Genomic DNA, 20,242 nt, shown 5'->3' on the forward strand with positions numbered 1-20,242 from the left:
CAAAAAGAAATAGCATCCCTCTTCCCCTTTTGTATAGATTTCCAGCAAATAGAGTTGCCCAGATGAAAGCTGATTAAAGGCGTGTCTTCGTATATCAATGAGTTGGAATTTAAGTGGATCATTGTACTTGAAATGATTCATTAAGCAACAAAATGTCTCAACAGTTGTACCCACTCACTCTTGAGATTTTAGATATTTCACATGTGGTCATATGGACAACCAAAAATAGACATTACAGGACTGAATGTTAAGGAAAGAAATAGATGAATAACAAAAAGATCCTTATGTTAGATAATTTAAGCCATTATATCCATGATAACCAGTCAACATCATTTCCCTGAGTTCATGAGTTCTTGACCCCATCTTTCCTCCATCTTTAGGTGCTTTTCAACATAGCACTAGGTAGTATAGAAAGTCTACATAAGCAACTTTCAAACTTTCAGTTATCTTGATCATATTCCTTACTTGTCTATATTATTTTCCTGCTTGTCTATTTTACATTTACATTATTAACATGCGGCCTGAGAAATGACTTGGTAGGTAATATGATAGAGACATCTCACTTCTACAAGTTGTTCTTGTTTTTCACACATGCACTATGGCTTGTTTTTGCATGAATGCAAACTTACCCCCATCCACAGTATAAAAAATGTGGAAAATGATAGGAACAAGAACTAAGTGACGAGAAAAACTGTTTTATGTCAGGGGAAAACCTATCAGTTTTACTCTGCCCTCAGATAACTACTAAACATCTTTCCTTTTGTGCATAAATCATTAATAGGATATTTAATTAAAAGTATTAACAACACTCTTTCACTACTAGTCTGAAAATAAATTTAAGTGAACTGCACTTTATATCTCTGATATTAAATTTGGTATACCCTTGTGATTAAATATGCAGGATATGGTTTAGTAGTGAAATTTGTCCGTAAATAATTGTGTTTGCTAATTTTTACTATAACAAATACAATTCAAATGATTATTTTCATTTCTTTGTGTTTGGGATGGAAGGAGTGCACCTGATATCACATGCCTATCTGATGAATTATTGGCCGTTGATGGCTGTTGAAGGGAAAATGTGTACTTTTCTTTAGGAGTGGCCACCCAGTTGCTTCCTAATGCCCTAGGGATATCTCCATATATATGAACAACATTAAGTCGACTCAGGGGTTATTAATTGAAACTAAAAGTACATGAATAAAAGGACATAAAACTGGAAGGAAGATGAGTTGGAATATTAAGTATATTTTGAGAAAAGTAGTAGCAGTTTAATATAGATACATATTGTATAAATGAATGAAACTTTCATAGGATAAAATGTTAGTTTAAAAACGAACTTGGATATAAAAGAAGAAAAAGAAAAGATGCAAAATATTTTCAATAAAATTCAGTTTTGGGAATTACATTTCATGGTATTTAAAATTTACTTGTAAGTATTCAAAGAACTACAAAAAGAATAAGAACTTGCCAGAACATGTCAAATACAGAGGCGAATGCTAGCAGCAAACCACTGAACTGAGGACGGGATCCCTGTTGGAGGAATTAGAGAAAGGACTGAAAGAGGTGAAGGGGCTTGCAACCCCATAAGAACAACAATGCCAACCAATCAGAGCTTCCAGGGACAAAATCACTACCCAAAAGACTATACCTGAACTGACCCTGGCCTCCAACTGCATAGGTAGCAGTGAATAGCCTTGTTGGGGCACCAGTGAAAGGGGAAGCTCTTGGTCCTGCCAAGGTTGGACGCCCAGTGTAGGGAATTGTTGGGGAGGCGGTAAGGTGGGTTGAATGGGGAGGGGAACACCCTTACAGAAGGGGAAGGGAAGGGGCTAGGGGTCTGATGGACAGGAAACCGGGAAAGGGAATAACATTTGAAATGTAAATAAGAAATACCCAATTTAATAAAAATGGAAAAAATATTATGAGCATTTTTAGTATCACTAATAGTGTTAGAGTGTTCAGATTCTGTTTCATTGTATAAAAAGTAAGAGAAAAGGTTAATAGTAGGTATGTAAGAAAAATAGACAACTACATTAACACATTTTGAAAAAACATTCCAGTCAAAAAAAAGGGTAGTATACACCTTTAATCTCAGCACTCCATAAGCAGAGGTAGGGAACATATCTCTGTGACTTCCAGGACAACCAAAGCTTTGCAGAGACAATCTGTCTCAAAACAAAACAAAACAAAACAAAACAAAACAAAACAAAAACAAAACCAGAAACAAAAACAAAAAACAACCACAAAGAAAAATAGAACAAGATTTTAATAATCATCCAGTAAATGATTAAAATTAAAAACTGACAAATATGAATATTGCAAATAATAGAACACTAAAAAATATTAGAAAATTTCACTCATTTCTTCAGGAAATGTGAATAATGCAAGTAATTGGTGGAGAATGTGCTAATTTCTTGTAGAAATAGGGAGTGTTATGTCTCTATCTTCTCCTTGATATTCATTCTTCTCTAGTTTGAAAACACAGATTGTTATTGTTGACACTCATTTTTTCACTCTTCCAGTGTTCCTTTTTCAATGTAGTTTCCATGTCAAAACATTATATTTCAGAATCTTACTTTCTGGTCTCCAGAGGTATCCATAGCACATTTGACAATCTCTAAAGACACTTGATTGGCTTGAACTGACATTTGTGGGAGATGGGAAGGAGAGGCTGGGATTGAATAAGGAGCCAAGCTCACTACTTATTCTTTTCTACACAGGGCACCAGCACTACAATAAAAGTGTATTTCACTCAGTTGTGACCTGGTGAGAATTTTGATGTATTGAACAAGAAGACTATGAGACATGATAGGGAGCAAACATTTACCCATTGTCTGAAATATACATTTTTAACATTATGTGCATCAACGTCATAACAGCTATGAGATATCATTGCATTTTGTTTAATAATTGTATTATTGGCTTTACATAATTAGCTCTAACAGACTTCTATAAGCAAGAATTTTATAATACCATTGGTCCAAAACTCAAGTCCCTTCCCCCCCATTTCATAGGCTTGCAGAAAATATGCAGCTATAGTTATATATAATCAAAGGTCAGGCAATCTACACTTTTAGAGTTAGGAGGTGGAATAGCAAGTAAAACTCAGGCTGATTTGAGGGACTGTTCCTATCCTTTCAAAGGCTTTGTAGAACTTTTTTGTATGGTGTTAAACCTTTGGTTGGATGTTTATTACTGCAATCAGAATGGTATGAATGGCAGATGAGAATGCTCCTGAATACTCTTCTCATGGAGTTTTACAATGCATACAGGAAAAGCACAGAAAGGAACACTCTTAACTCTGTCAAAGGGATTAGGTTACCCTGGTGGGAAGTAACAAATTGACTAGAACTTTGAATCTCCAAAGATCTAACGTTAGTTCTGTGGCACTGAATGCAAGCACAAGTTACTAATTAAGACTCTCCAGGCACACATCCAATAGGGAGGAAATCATAAAGAAGAGAATAATTTCCTGTGATTCTAATGAATTTTCTCAGAAACATTGGCCTTGAAATAGATATTCTCATTTGACTGAGGCAAAGCTTTAGAGACTTACATAAGATGGCTATTTATTTTGTATATGTGAAACGAAATTTGTTGAGAAAACTTTAAACAAAAATTCCATGTGTACCTTTTCTGGGAATTCATAAATACATTTGTCCTGATGTCTATAACTTTTTTTTTCATTATTGAGTGCTTGGCCCTCTCAGTACAGCAAGGAGAACATATCTAAGAGATCCAGATCACAAAGAATCTCCAGGAGAAAAAAGGTAAGCACAAATCTGTCCTTGCCTCGACTATGTATCTTGAAACTGAAAGTTATGAAAATTATGAATGCCCTTTTGTTACAAACTTATAAGCCATTAATTTTAGCTTATGCCTCTGGAGCCAAAGATGAATTGCTTGGTAGTATGACTTTCTATTCTTACAGAGGCCATCCATGAAGAAAATGGCTACAGAAAATGACTCTTCAGTGTCTGGGTTTATTCTTATGGGACTGACAGACCAACCTGAACTTCAGTTGCCCCTCTTTTTCCTATTCTTGCTGAACCATACTGCTATAGTGGTGGGTAATTTGAGCTTAATGAGTCTTATCATCTTAAATGCAAATCTCCACACTCCTATGTACTTTTTCCTTTTCAACCTGTCCTTCATTGATTTTTGTTATTCATTTGTTTTTACCCCCAAAATGCTGATGAGTTTTGTTTCAGAGAAGAATATTATCCCTTTTTCAGGATGCATGACTCAGTTGTTTTTCTTCTGTTTTTTTGCCCATTCTGAGAGTTATGTGCTGACAGTCATGGCTTATGATCGCTATGTGGCCATCTGTAAGCCTTTACTGTACAAGGCTATCATGTTACCTAAGATCTGTTGTTTGCTGATGTTTGTATCATATTTGATAGGGTTTTCTAGTGCCTCGGTCCTTGCTGGCTTAATGATTAGGCTTAACTTTTGTAATAACAAAATCATCAATCACTACATGTGTGACATCTTCCCTGTCCTTCGGATCTCTTGCAGTAACACCTATGTCAATGAGCTTGTGAGTACTGCTGTAGTGGGTACAGCTATCATTTTATGTAGTCTCATTATCTTGGTCTCATATGCTATGATCCTTTTCAATATCCTTCATATGTCATCAGGTAAGGGTTGGTCCAAAGCCTTGGGCACTTGTGGGTCTCATATTATAACTGTTAGTTTCTTCTATGGATCTGGGCTCCTTGCTTATGTCAAGCCATCATCTGCTGAGACTGTAGGTCAGGGAAAATTTTTTTCAGTATTTTACACATTTTTGGTTCCCATGTTGAATCCTCTCATTTACAGCCTCAGGAACAAGGATGTCAAAGTTGCTGTGAAGAGAACCTTAAAGAGAACCACATGTTAATCAAAGCAGTTTAGCTGGTTCATTTCTTGTCTTTTATTCTTTATCCTTTTCCTCATATTCCTAGAAAATCAATATGATTACTACAATATTGTATATTTCCTTCTTATCATGAATTGTAAATCTGTGTGACTTCTTGGGGACTTAATACTCTCAGTTTCAAGATGGACTTTATTATCTGCGTCAGACTATGAAGCTATTGTGAGAATAATCTCACATACGTATTATTTGTAATCCATTTCTTTCTCAGTTTTTGAAGTTACTTTAAAAGCTAGTCACTGATTTGAAAGTCATATTACCTACAGATGTATATTGAAATGATAAAGATGAGAAGATTCGTGAGAGAAGACTAGGTGTATCAGAACTACCACAATTTCAGGAATTGCTTGGTGTTCTTTTTAGTGTGGTTCTTGTTCTAGGCTTTTAGCTTCAAACCTGTGATGGAAGTTTGCAATTCATGGGAATTAGGTTTCATTTTTAGAGTTATTTAAGTATGTATTAGGCCCACTTCTCTGTTACATGTCTCAAATCCCTCGATTTGAATAAGATATTATCATAATTATGTTTTGTTATAAATTAAATTGAAATTGTAACTTTCTTTTTCTTGATATTGGGACTAAGTCTATAATTCGCTTTAAGAAACACATAAAGGGTATAACACTCGAAATGTAAATAAGAAATACTCAAGTTAAAAAAAAACAATTGAAATATAAGTAGGAAATACTCAAGTTAATAAATATGGGGAAAAAAAGAAACACATATATTCTTGACTATATAACTCAGAACAAAAGTTCATGGTAACAGCTAGGTTATTTTTTCTGTTGCCTCAGATGATGCTATGTTGTAAAAACAATTAAAAATAAAAAGAAGGTCACTTACTCCTGTAAAACAAACCCTGCTGGGCTTAGTGCTTAGGGATATCATCTGTAAATGTTCTTGTTTGTGAGTTCAACTCCAAAGAGCAAAAGAAATATCTACTCCTCTGTCTCTCTATGTATCTTTTATGTAAATGAATAAATGCCAGTGTGATTTCTGTAAGGCCATACAATGAAAAATTCAAAATCCAATTTAGAACCTTGTATATCTTACAAAGAAACATATGGTGGAGGATAGTAGAGATGTTTTAGTGAATACGGTACATTCTGTTCTTGCAGAACGTCTAGTTTTGGTTTTTAGCACCCACATGGTAGCTCAGAACTGTATGTATGTGGCATATACATATACATATACATATACATATACATATACATATACATATACATATACATATACATATACATATACATATACATATACATATACATATACATATACATATGTGTGTGTGTGTGTGTGTGTGCAAGGAAAAACACAAACATAAAAAGTAACAAAAGAAAAGAAAGAAATTCACAGGAGAGAACAAATTCTTTGGGAATATGGTGTACTTCAGGAAAATTCTTTCCAGTGATTGCAAGATGGGAGATTGTAAGAGAATGTAAACTATCAAAAAGATTGGGGAACGTGTCAGACTATAGACTATCACAGAGACTGGGGGTTATATAAAAATATAGATCCCTATTGCAGAGAGCTCATCTATAGGGTTTTGAAGTACAAATTTAAAATGTACACATTCCTAGAAAAGTCTTATATTAAAGTGTCACAAGCATGGTGAATGTCAAAATAATGTTTCATGTTCTTTTCTATTAGTGGTTGTTCTTTTTGTGTTTTTGTTTTTTCTGGTATGGTGGAACTGAGGAATTTGGTTAACCTTTCTAGTGAGGCATGTCACTCTTTCCAAAGCTACATTTATGCTTTGAGAAGTCTGTTACATGGTATATCTTTATTTGGACAGAAAGTGATTTATTCATGAAATATACAAATAGAAATTTGCATTCTGTTACACCTTTATGATTGTGTCTGCTGGACAGAAGATACATCATTACTGTCCATCACAACACGAGTGAATAATGGGCAGATGCTTCTCAGTGAAAGTTGTGACTTTTCCTAGGAAAACAATAATAAACTCTATTTACTCCAGATGGTAAACATAAGAAATAATGTGGAATAAATCTGGTTTGGTGAAACAATGACTATTTTGGGGTTTCATGTGTAGGCCTAGAAAGAAGTTACTGGAAGGAATATGGGAATCATAGGCAGGTGCCTCACTGAAGAAGCCAAAAGAGCATGATATTCTATTAAAGCTGCCTCACTGAGGTTCTCTATTTAAATTGCAGTCAGCTCTCTGTTTTTTGCTTTCTTCCTGGAACTGTTTAGTGCTAATATGTCCTTAGGTAGTGCCTTGTCAATATGGTGATTTTTGTAAGCTTCCAGAGTATTATGAGCCTCTTTCAAGATGGAATGCTTCACTTTTTGAGGCTGTCTCTACAAAATCTTGAGTGTGTCTTGTTTTTGGTATAGTAAATCTTTAAACTGTAACCTTTATGTTGCTATTTGATGAATTCCAAGAGATTTTGTTTCAAAATATGGGCTTTAAAAAAAGATCTTAAATCAAGTTTTAAATCAACCTAATTCAAATGGTAAATATTAGAGGATTAAGCATTGGGATTTATTTTAATATGAACAGATTACTACATTGTTTAATTTGTCAGTGTCATCTACGGTTTTTTCAGTTTATTCTTTAAAGACCATGATAAAAGGAGTTGTACAATATTGTTTGAAATTTCCTCAGAAACCCACATTTTAATAAGCAATCAGCATTTATTAATAAATAGAATAAGATCTGGAAAAGCACATATCTATACTGCTTTGATATGTCACCAGAAAGTGAATATGAGTTACAAATATGGATGGTGTACCATATTTCAGTCAGCATCATAGTCTGGTGCAGAATAAATCATGAAATTATCTGGCTCAAGTCTGTCAAATTAAATAGCTTCTTTTGATTTTCTAATTAGATACATTTTCCTGAGAAAATGATATGATTTACTATTTTAATAGAATATATTTTAATAATTTTTTTTAGATACTGGCCAATATTTTTTAATCATCACAAGTATATTGCTACCTAAAACAAGTATATTTGATAATTACTGAAGGGTTGATGGGTTGTGTATGTATTTGTTAAATTATATGTATACATATATATATAAAATCACATATATATACACATACATACACACATATAAATACATATATAATCTACACACATTGCTTATATATTCTGCCATCACAGGTTTCTCAAATATATGATTGGAATTAGGTAAACTTGTTCCATACCTTTATATTAACATATATTGGATTCATATTGAATCTCTTTCAAACAAGAATGAAAATTCAGAATGATCAACATTCAACATAAAGGCATTATTCATATGTTCAGCTATAAAAATATGAAATTAAAAAGTCCTAGAAACATTTTCGTACCCATGAATGGTGCCCATTTACCCAGCTAGTTCATTCCATCTCACTAAGTTATTGAGATGTTCACATATTCTTGACTTGCTGCCTTCATTAAAAGTTTCAAATATTTCTCTCTGTAGTTCTTTCTCTCTTTGTAGTTCATCAGTGAGCATCAGAACAAACTTTTGCAACAATTTGAATCTAAGGTGCAGTGATACTGGGCCCAAGTCATTTCAGATTGGTTGCTCTTGGCAGAGTGTTTCATAGAAAGGAGTATCCTGAGGTCAAGAGTAATGAGGCCTGATATGCTAGCACTCCATGGCTGTGGCAAGAGCAAGGATGAAAAGAATGACATCACCTACTTTATTTCAACAGCTAAGGCAAGGCTTATTCTATACGTGGCCAGCAGCTATGGTGCTTATGGAGAAGATGTCTGTGCCTTGGTTTGATTCTTGTGCTCAAGGACCATCAGCTTCATGTGCTTTCTTTGCTGTGGTGAGATGCCAGGTCAGAAGTTTTAAGGGCTACCTCATGACACAGGAAACCCAAAGTCTTCCTTTCTAGATAGATCCATTTCTCTCTAGGTACATAGTTCTTCACTTGCCTTAGAAATAATTACATGTGGCTACTCCTTCAGGGAAGAAGTTTTTGACTAGCCAAATGGATTTTGTATGTATGACTGTTCAAAAATACTTGAAATTGATTTTCAAATCAATGTGCTGAAAGAACAAATGTTTAAATGTGATTCAATTTCGATGTTTTAAATGTTGTAAATAATATTTGGAAATATGTTACTGTGTTGGGTCCCATGGATGAACATAGTTACATAGAACTTGTATGTCTGTGTCCCTTGGGCATATCAAAACTGAGGGAAAGCGATGCTTACCAGCAAAAGGAAGAGGTGCTTAGAAGTGAACACTAGAGGCTGTGGTCAAAACTTATAGTTTATTTGAGGAATAAATAAATTGCAAATCTGGGAATTGTAGTCAATAATCATTTTATGTATTTCACTGATTGATACAATGGAGTTTTATTTAATGTAAGCATCCTGATAGGTGTAATACATTGAATGATTTTGTTTTTAATTCCCTAATTTCAAATACAGTTTACATTTTTTCATGCTGATGATACACCCCCATATTTGAATAATGTTTGTGAAGAGGTATGTACATTACTTTGCAGGATTTTATCATTGTACAATGTTTATATCTATTTGTTAGGCAACCTCTAAAAATTAACCACAGTATCTGAATATCATTTTCCCATACAAATTCTAATTGATGGTGCCTAAAAGTCAGTTAGAGATATGAGACCTAACACCAAAGTAAAAATCTAATTATAAGACCGACTGCTTCACTTTCTTTTCTCATTCCTCACCTTCATTTTTTCCCTTCTCCTCCTCATCTCCTTCCTCTGTTATTTCTTCCCTTCCCTTCTGCCTTTGTAACAACATCTACCTATTTCTACTGATAATGCCGTTTGTCCATTGTTAAAGAGTCCTGAGTTGATATATTTTGCATAGCAAAAGGAGTTTCTACAAAACTCTACTTTCAGTAGTGAAAATTTATGTATAAAAGCTAAAGAATTTACCCTACTTAGGTTCACAATAGAGCTTGCTACTGTTAATTGATATTCAGGGAAATCACAAAGCACTTGGGTAAGGGACAAGCAACTTAATTATTCACAGTATAATAGACAGTTTTCATACTGTCAATTAACTTCTTATGTCTTTACTTCGCATCTCATAGAGCTAGTGTGAAGAAAGCTGACAGACAGTGCTATATGTATTACTGCCTCAATCTTAAGGAACTCTCAAGGGCAGGAGCTGTTGATAAACGGGTCCCAATTTGTAACTCTCAGAAATTCCCTTTTAAAAAATGTTACTGAACAAATTTTTTCTGGGAGGAAATTCTATCTCCATGTTCTCAAGATTGTTTGGTGCATATTTTTGCAAAGATGATTCAGAACAAGGTTGTGAATTCTTTATCAAGAGATATCTAAAATAGTAAGCTCTAAATGATTATGAGACGAGATAAAATAAGCAGGTATATAAAACCATAATTCTTTTTCTTCCAATAGCCATTATTTAGGCTGCATCTTCTTTTAAGGAGACCTAAAAAAGCACAAATCTTGTAAATGTGCTTCATAATACTGTGAAAATTATGCATTAAATATCATCATTTACATTTTTAAATTGTCCTGTCACTTGATTGCTGTCTTACATTCTGACTTAAGTAAATATAATATTTTGTTACAAAACTCTTATTTAATTTTAGTCGTTTCTAATAGAGACCATGTTACTTTCTAACTTTATGTTTGCTCATCAATGGATAAGCAATCATAGAAACACGCAAACACATACACAAAAGCATGCATGACAGAACACAGTCTACATGTGACAAAAGGTTGTGTAAGGGGAATTCTGAGTGCTTGTAAGAAAACACCAAGAAAAAAGGATGAGTATTTTGACTTCAGTTTCTTCAAAAATATAGAATTTTTCATGGAATGTGCTATGTATTCTTCCCAAGAGTAACACATAGGTTGAGTTTACTACAGCTGCTGTACTCATATGCCTCTATGGAAAAACATTTTTTGTTTTGCTGTGGTTTGCCCTTGTGATTAAATACAATACTAATCCAATTGTTTGTAACTACCAGAAAATAAATTGTCTATTGCTCTGAATAAAATTGGCTACAGCATGATAATTTTTCCAACTCATTTTCACTCAATGCTCTCCCAAATTCATGTCACCAACTAGAGAGGTACACACACACACACACACACACACACACACACACACACTGAGAGAAGTATAAGAATTAAAGAAACTGAGGCAGGAGGATCTTAATTTTAAGTCCAGTCTTGCATACTTAGTGAATTACAGGCCATGGTGGGTGATGTAGAGATATTATATAGCAAAGAAAAGCAATATGAACAATAAAAATCAAATAAATCAACAAAGTCAAAGAAGCAAAACTGAAAGAAAATGCCAACAAAAACATTGCTAATACTTCTTAAATGGTAAGTAGGTTTGTCATCACAGCACAACACAGAGAGGGTTACAAGAATCTTGAATTTGCAGACTATCTGGGCTATATAGTAGATCATATTTGAAATAGTAAATAAATGAATAAAAATATGTTTCAATCAGGTATGCAAACATAAGGCATTATACAGGATTATCATTCAGAAGAAGGTATACAGTTTCATTAGTAATTAAGAATATAGTTTACTTCATGTAATCTATGTATATTATATAATATAAGGAAAATTACCCATCAAGAGTTGTGGAATTATTGTCCCTTTACTGGAAGGTTGGTATTATATATAGCCCATATAATCTATAGACAAGTGAAACTTAATAAACATTCTCCTGTAAAGGCCTGTGTTATATTTTCTGGTACCATGAATGATAGCCAAAAATGAAGGAGCCTCCAGTTCAGTTCGAACTTGATTTCTGTGCCAAGTGTCCAAAGTATATCATGTATTTAACAATAGGAGTCTATGATCTGCCTCTGATGGGCAATCAAGAGAAATTGTAACATCCTGTATTATTTGGGGGGCCTCTGGCACTCTCTAACCAGTAGCTCATACAGAGGTATCTCCTATCTGGAACATCTGTTTTTTACTTAAATGTTATGACTTCTACATACAGCACAATTGCTTTTTGTGCCATTTTATGTTTATTGAAAATATAGACATATTTAAACTTCATCATATTTCCTTGGTATGAATTAAATTGTCTTACTACTTTACATGCTTATTTAAATTAATTAAGATTCATATAATTTGAGATAAAATTGCCAAGTGTATAAATTGAAATCACTCATTATAACATTGAGTTATCAAGAACACAAAGGAAGATTCAAGCTTGGCCATTTTGGTTGTAAATAGAAATACCAGATCTTTGCAGTATTTTACTGGAGTCAAAGAACGAAAGTTTCCATATGAAGTGGCTGACATTTTAATTTTCATCTGATTATATTTATCTGGCCTCTTTTTCCTACATGTGTGTCAATAAAAAAACATAAAGCAAACCACATAATGACAGAGAATATTTTAAAAATGTGTATCTGTTGAGAAATATTTACCTACAATAAATAAATAACACTAAGCATTAAATCACAAAGGAAAAAAACAGTAAGGTAAAGGCAAAAATCTGAATAGCGATATCATCAAAGAAAATTTGGGAATGTATCATCAGTATGAAAAATACATAAACTTTATTTGAAATTAGGGAATTGCAAAATAAAACCATTCAATGTATTACATCTATCATGATGACTAAACTTGAAAAGAAAATCCTGACCCCACGATTTCTTAGTATTCTGAAATGTCTGGAACAATGGGAAATTTTATTTGCCATTTTATTTTATTTTATTTTATTTTATTTTATGAGAATCTAGAATGAGTGACATTTTAGAAGAGAATTTGGTACCTTTGATTTTCAATGAAAAAAAACTTTTTCAAAGAATATATTTTGTTCATATTTTCCCCTCCTGCAATTCCTCCCAGATCCTCCCTTCCTTCCCATCAACCCAACTTTATTCTCCCTTTCTCCAAAAATCCAAACCAAAGACAAACTAAACCAAAGCAACAACAACAACCACAAAACAAAACAACAACAACAAAAGACCAAAGCAGATCATCTTCTTCTCTCATGGTCAATCTGCTCCTAGATAATTGCTATTGACTAGTTTGAAGACAAGTTTGCAAGAGAAAATTGCAAGTGAGTATGTCAGTTTAACTCATCTTTCCCAATAGTAACAACCAACCAAGATATTCTTCAAGAGATGGGTATTATACACACCCAAAATATTTGACGTAAAACTTATTCTGTCTATAAGAAATGCAAAACAGGGGTGTAGGAAAGACTGAGGGAATGGCCAACCAATAACCAGCTCAAAAGGACACACACTGTATAGATAAGCACAACTCCCTGGCACTATTAATGATATTCGAGTATGCTTACAGACAACAGGCTAGCATAGCTTTACTTTGAGACTTCACCCAACAGCTGAGTCAGACAGGTGCAGATACCCACAGCCAAACAGTGGATGGAATTTGGGGACTCTTATGGAAGAATTCTCTCATAGTCAATCTGTTTCTAGATAGTTGCTACGTAGTGGTTTGTAAGTAAGGATGTAAGAGAAATCTTGCATGTGAAAGTAGCAGCTTTACTCATCTTTTCCAACCCCAACAACCAACCAAAATATTCTTTAAAAGATGGGTGGATAAACAAATTGTAGTACATTCCTTATAAGGGGATATAAGGGAATGGGAAGAAATTAGACATTGAGCCTTGAAAAACATGTGGAGGAGTCTTAAGGACACTTTCCTGAGTGAAAAAGCTGACCCCTGTAGTTTGAATAATAGAGATATCTGGTACCACTATTATGTGGAGTGGATATACTCTCTGTAATCATGAAAATATTAATGGTTTTTAGGGATTAAGTGGAAGCAGAGAAGGAATAAGAGCAACACAGTGAAGTCCTAGGGAAATCAGACAATCCTGAATGATTCTATTGTGTTGTGAATATGAGGTCATGCTCTTTTAAACCTTGGGAAATCTTGAGGTTCTCTGTTATCATACCTTGTAGGCATAATAATTTTGTGAATTGTGTAAAGATTATCTTTTTGTTTGATTTCTCTGCCTTCCTATATTGTTTAAATCTGGACACCACATTGTAATGTTTATACCAAGAATTTCCTGTCTCAACTTTGTGTAAATAATTCTTGTCTTGTATTCTTTGCCTTGTCAACAAATGCTGATCACCCAGCAACTGGACAGATGAGAGAAAAGGGTGGGACTTCTATCTATCAGCTAGGTGAATAGGAGAGACTAAGTGGGCAAGAGGGCAAGAGAGTGAGCCAAAAAAACAAAAAAAACAAAAAAACAAAAACAAACAAACAAAAACCAAAAAACCAAAAAAACAAACAAACAAAAAAACAAAACAAAACAAGAAAGAGCTAAAGGGAGAGTTATAGAGCCAGAGAGCAAGTGGGAGAGCTAGGGAGTTGGAGGAGAACAAGAGAGCACGAGAGAGAGAGAGAGAGAGAGAGAGAGAGAGAGAGAGAGAGAGAGAGAGGGGAAGGAGGAGGAAGAGGAGGAGGAGGAAGAAGGGGAAAAGGGGAGAAGGGGAGAAGGAGGAGGTGGAGTTGGGAGGTGAGGGAGTTTCAATAAGAGCAAAGAGGAAGGGTTCTTTTGCTACAAGAGGAAGGAAGGAAGAGTTCATAACATTTAGCTGATCAATGAAAATTCTAATTCCAAGAATTATAGGATTTCTTGCCTGGGAGGTAGCTAGGTTAGCTTAGGGGATTTAATACTAAACAGTAGACTGCCCAGGTATTGTGGTGAATGTTTGAAAATAAATCTTGGTTTTTCTGTATCATTATTGGAAACTAGCTAGGATAAGCAAATACATCTGATGTATTAATTTACTAATTATATACATTAAAAACAGGCCAACTTATAATATATTGACTGTGTGAAATAATGAATGGTCTTCAGTATGAAATTTTAATTATGTAAATAAAGTACTTTCACCATATTTGTTCCCATATCACCCTCTCATCAATCTAGCTTTTGCATAGGACAGAAAACAAGGATTCACTCTGGATCCAATACTGCAATTGGAGGACCCTTCCAGTTTTTACTTGTATGTGGAACTGAACTGAACTTGTCCCACAGGTCTCTATACCCAAATCCCATGGGGAAGAGAACTGGACACTCAGAAGTGCAGACAATCCTGAGAGCTCAGGGGAGATCACCACTTCTGCTCACATTCCAGGCCCAAGAGGAACCTGCCTAGTACCCTTTGAATATGGGAACCTAGGAGCAGATAGGAGCAGGAACCTTCCAGTTCTGCTAAGCCCAGAGCTGAAAGCCAGGTGCATGGAGCACTGACACACTTGAGAGGAGAGGTAAGACAAACTCTAGAGCTCCAAGCCACCTGCCTGGAGGCTTCAGGACACACAAACCCAGGAAAAGCTGTCTTATTCCCAGATCCGGCTGAAAGAAAACAGGTCTACAGGAGTACTGACACGAAGGCTTACAGGAGGGTCAAGCCACTATAATAAGCCAACAATAATGACAGAAAGCCCACATATACATGGAAGTTGAACAACGCTCTACTCAATGATAGCTTGGTCAAGGAAGAAATAAAGAAAGAAATTAAAGACTTTATAGATTTTATTGAAAATGAAGTCATAACATACCCAAATTTATAGGACATAATGTTAGCACTGCTAAGAGGAAAATTGATAGCTCTGATTGCCTCCAAAAAGAAACTGGAGAGAGCATACATTACCAGCTTGACAGAACACCTAAAAGCTCTAGAAAAAAAGAAGCAAATGCAATCAAGAGGAGTAGAAGGCAGAAAATAATCAAACTCAGGGCTGAAATCAACCAAGTAGAAACAAAAAGTACAATTCAAAAAAATCAACAAAACCAGGAGCTGGTTTTTGAGAAAATAAACAAGGTAGATAAATCCTTAGCCAGACTAACCAGAGGGCACAGAGAATTAACAAAATCAGAAAAGAAAAGGGAGACATAACAATAGAATCTGAGGAAATTAAAAAAAATTAATCAGATCCTATTACAAAATGATAAACAGGCTGAGAAATAAATTTGGGAAATGACAGCTTTCACAATACTCACAAATAACGTAAGATACTTCAGCGTGACTCTAAGCAAGCAAGTGAAAGATCTGTATGACAAGAACTTCAAGTCTGTGAATAAAGAAACTGAAGAAGATCTCAGAAGATAGAAAGACCTCCCATGCTCATAGATGGCCAGGATTAATATAGTAAAATGGTCATTATGCGAAAAACAATGTATAGGTTCAATGCAATCCCCAGCAAAATTCTAACTCCATTCTTCATAGTTACAAAGATCAATTTGCAAATTTATATGGAATAACAAAAAACCCAATATAGAGAAAACTATCCTCAACAATGAAAGAACTTCTTGGGGAATCACCATTCCTGACCTCAAGCTGTATTACAGAGCAATAGTGATAAAAACTGTATGGTATTGGTACAGAGACAGACAAGTAGATCAGTAGAATAGAATAGAAGACACAGAAGTGAACCCACACACCTATGGCCACTTGATCTTTGACAAAGGAGCGAAAACCATCCAATGGAAAAAAGATAGCATTTTTTAGCAAATGGTGCTGGTTCAACTGGAGGTCAGCATGTAGAAGAATGCAAGTTGATCCATTCTTATCACCCTGTAGAAACCTTAAGTCCAAGTGTATCAAGGACCTTCACATAAAACCAGATACACTCAAACTAATAGAACAAGAAGTGGGGAAGAGCCTCAAACACACAGGCACTGGGGAAATTTTCCTGAACAAAATACCAATGGCTTATGCTTTAAGATCATGAATCGACAAATGGGACCTCATAAAACTGCAAATCTTCTGTAATGCAAAGGACACTTTTATTAGGTCAAAATGGCAAGTAACACACTGGAAAAAGATCTTTCCCAATTCAGACATTCAATATCCAAAATATACAAACAACTCAAGAAGTAAGACTCCAGAAAGCCAAATAACCATGTTAAAAAAATAGGGTACAGAGCTATACAAAGAATTCTCAGGTAAAGAATATCATATGGCTGAGAAATACCTAAAGAAATGCTCAACATTCTTAGTCATCAGGGAAATGAAATCAAAACAACCCTGAGATCCACCCCATACCAGTCAGAATGGATAAGATCAAAAACTCAGGTGACAACAAATGCTGGTGAGGATGTGGAGAAAGAGGAACACTTCTCCATTGTTGGTGGAATTGCAAACTCGTACAACCACTCTAGAATAATCAGTCTGGCAGTTGCTCAGAAAATTGGACATTGCACTAACAGAGTACCCAACTATAGCTCTCCTGGGTATATACCCAAAAGATGCTCCAACATACAACAAAGACACGTGCTCCACTACGTTCATAGCAGCCTTATTTATAATAGCCAGAAGCTAGAAAGAACCCAGATGCCCTGCAACAGAGGAATGGATACTGAAATGTGGTACATCTACACAATGGAGTACTACTCACTTATGAAAAAGAATGGCTTCATGAAATTCATAGACAAATGGATGGAACTAGAAAATATCATCCTGAGTGAGGTAACACAATCACAGGAAAACGCATATAATATGCATTCACTGATAAGTGGATATTAGCCTCAAAGCTTGAATGACCCAAAATACAATCCACAGACCACTTGAAGCTCAAGAAGGATGACTAAAGTGTGGATGCTTCACTCCTTTCTAAGTGGATATGGAGACAAAGTTTGGAAGGAATGGCCATTCAGAGCCTGCCCCACCTAAGGAAACAGTCTGTCCTGGTTTGCATATGCTTAGCCCAGGGAATGGCACTATTAGAAGGTGTGGCCTTGTTGGAGGAAGTGTGTGACTTTAAGGTTAGGCTTGGAGACCCTCCTCCTAGCTGTCTGAGGATGCTCTCTGTTCCTGGCTTCCTTTGGATGAAGATGTAGAACTCAGCTCCTCCTGCATCATGCCTGCCTGGATGCTGCGATGCTGCCATGCTCCTGCCTTGATGGTAATGGACTGAACCTCTGAGCCTGTACGCCAGCCCCAATTAAATGTTGTCTTTTATAAAACTTGCATTGGTCTTGGTGTCCGTTCATAGAAATAAAACCCTAAGACTGAAATTGGTACCAGGCATTGGGGTATTACTGTGATAGGCCTGACTATGCTTTTGTTTGGAAGAATGTAGATTTTGGGACTTCGGTTTGGAAAGCAGTGAAATGCTTTTAATGTGGCTTAATGGGCCATCTCAGTAGGAATGTTGACGTCTTTGTTACTGAGAGTGATTTGAATTGTGCACCCCGGCCCAAGGAGTTTCAGAGGGGAAGGATACTACTGGAACGATTGATGCTGGTTAGCTGGATCTAATAAAGAGATCAGCATGACTGAGGTGAAATCTGGGAAGTGTTTTCTGAAAGCACAAAGAAACTGTATTCCAGAGATAGCCAAGGTTGTGCCTCATGCTGCTGTACTTGGTAGTGTGTGAGAGTCACCCAGATGGTACTGGATTTGAAGGCATGAAGGGTTCATAAAGAGGAGCTGAGGCTGGGCACTGTGAGAGGCCATGGAAGACCATTGGTGGAGGTCCAGCTTCAGTTGCAATTGATGACCCAGGACTGAAGGGGTCATGCAAAGGAATCGGGGGTTGGCACCATGAGGAGAGCCTGTGAGAGGATATGGTGAAGCCTAGTTGCAACAGAAGATGCCAGTGTATTGGAGATGCCAGTACTGTGGAATGATTACCATGAACAGCTGAGACAGTAGAGTGGACCAACCTGAATGCTACAGAGGGGAGATCTGGAGAAGTGGAGCCAGCCCATTGGAGGGTCATGTGTGAATCCATGACATTGAAACAAGCTGCCTTGCAGACCAAAAGATGTTAAAGATTGCAGAGCAATTGGCTATCTGCTGAGGAAAGCTGCTAACAGGGAGTGGAACCAGCTCAGGAGAAAGAAGTTTGTTGCACTCAGCAAAAATGAAAAAGGAGTTGAAGATCTGAACACTGCTTAGATATCAGACATGGAGATGACAGAGCTTGGAGTTTGCCCAGACAGTTGCCTATCTTAATTTTGGATTACAGTTAATTGATTTGATGGATCTTGGAAGAGACTTTGAACTTTGGACTTTTAACACTGTTGATAGTGCCATAGACTATGGGGACTTTAGAAGTTGGACTAAATATACTTTTTTATTTTGCTATGTTAGGTATGACCTCCATAGAATCATGTGTTTAAACAAGTGAATAGAGGCCAGGGAGTGGCATGTGATGGTTTGCATATGCTTGCCCCAGGGAGTGGCACTATTAGAAGGTCTGGTCTTGTTGGAGGAGGTATGTCACTGTGGGGGTGGGCTTGGAGACCCTGCTCCTTGCTTTGTGGTAATGCTCTGTCTGTTCCTGGCTTCCTTTGGGTGAAGATGTAGAACTCAGCACCTCCTGCACTATGTCTGCCTGGATGCCTCAATATTGTTACGCTTCTGCCTTGATGATAACGGACTGAACCTCTGAACCTGTAAGCCAGCCCAAATCAAATGTTGTCCTTTATAAAATTTGCATTGGTCATGATGTCCGTTCACAGCAATCAAATCCTAAGTAAGACACAGCCCACATATATAGAGCCACCAAAACTAGATAATATTGATGAAGTCAAGAAGTGTATGCTGACAGGAACCTGATATAGCTGTCTCCTAACAGGCTCAGCTACAGCACATCAAATACAGAGGTGAATGCTAGCAGCAAACCATTGAACTAAGAAAGATATCACTGTTGGAGGAATTAAAGGATTGAAAGAGCTGAAGGGGCTTGCAACTCCATAAGAAGTGTCGGGGACCTGGACGGACTGCTGGACTGGGCAAAGCTAGAGCCCTGCCCTGAGCAGATTCCTGAGAAGGGCTTGACATTTTCAAAGAAAGAACATGTCCCCGGAAGACTGTTGCCTCTTTGTCTAAGAAGACTATCTTGCAGTTTAGAGATTCACCTTATGTTCTTGGGCACTTCCCAGTACTCCCCCTGCCCTAAGCTTCAGTTCCTGCTTCAATTCCTGCTTCAGAGCTTTAAATGCTGTACACTCCTCTCAATAAACAGACCTTGACAAGGACACTGCTTGGTCTCGCTCCACTTTCTCGCCCATTCTCCCGCAGGTATGGGTCCCCCACGACCCCCACGAATAACTGAGTCCCTGCTGGCGGGGACAAAGAAGAACAATACCAACCAACCAGAGCTCCCAGGAACTAAAGACTACACATAGACAGACCAATGGCTCCAGCTGTATATGTAGGAGAGGATGGCATTGTTGGGTAGCAATGGGAGGTTAAGCCCTTTGTCCTGCCAAGGCTAGACCCCCCAGTATAGGGGAATGTCAGTGGGGGTGGCAGGCATGGGGGGTGGTTTGGGAGAAGGAACACCCTTGTAGAAGTACAGGAGGAGAATGGGATAGGGGGCTTATGGCTGGGAAACTGGGAAAGGGAATAGCAT

The 20,242-nt window shown here is 36.5% G+C and overlaps 1 protein-coding gene across 1 annotated transcript; it reads left to right on the plus strand.

The window, feature by feature from the left end:
• The first annotated feature begins 3,940 nt into the window (after positions 1-3,940).
• On the plus strand, positions 3,941-4,882 carry Or8c9 (olfactory receptor family 8 subfamily C member 9). Its single transcript, NM_001000964.1, has one exon. It carries the CDS (start codon positions 3,941-3,943, stop codon positions 4,880-4,882), a length of 942 nt encoding a protein of 313 aa, NP_001000964.1.
• The last annotated feature ends 15,360 nt before the right edge of the window (positions 4,883-20,242 follow it).

The sequence above is a fragment of the Rattus norvegicus genome, chromosome 8 (assembly GCF_021556685.1).
Source record: "Rattus norvegicus strain SHRSP/BbbUtx chromosome 8, alternate assembly SHRSP_T2T, whole genome shotgun sequence".
NCBI classification, from domain to species: Eukaryota; Metazoa; Chordata; class Mammalia; order Rodentia; family Muridae; genus Rattus; species Rattus norvegicus.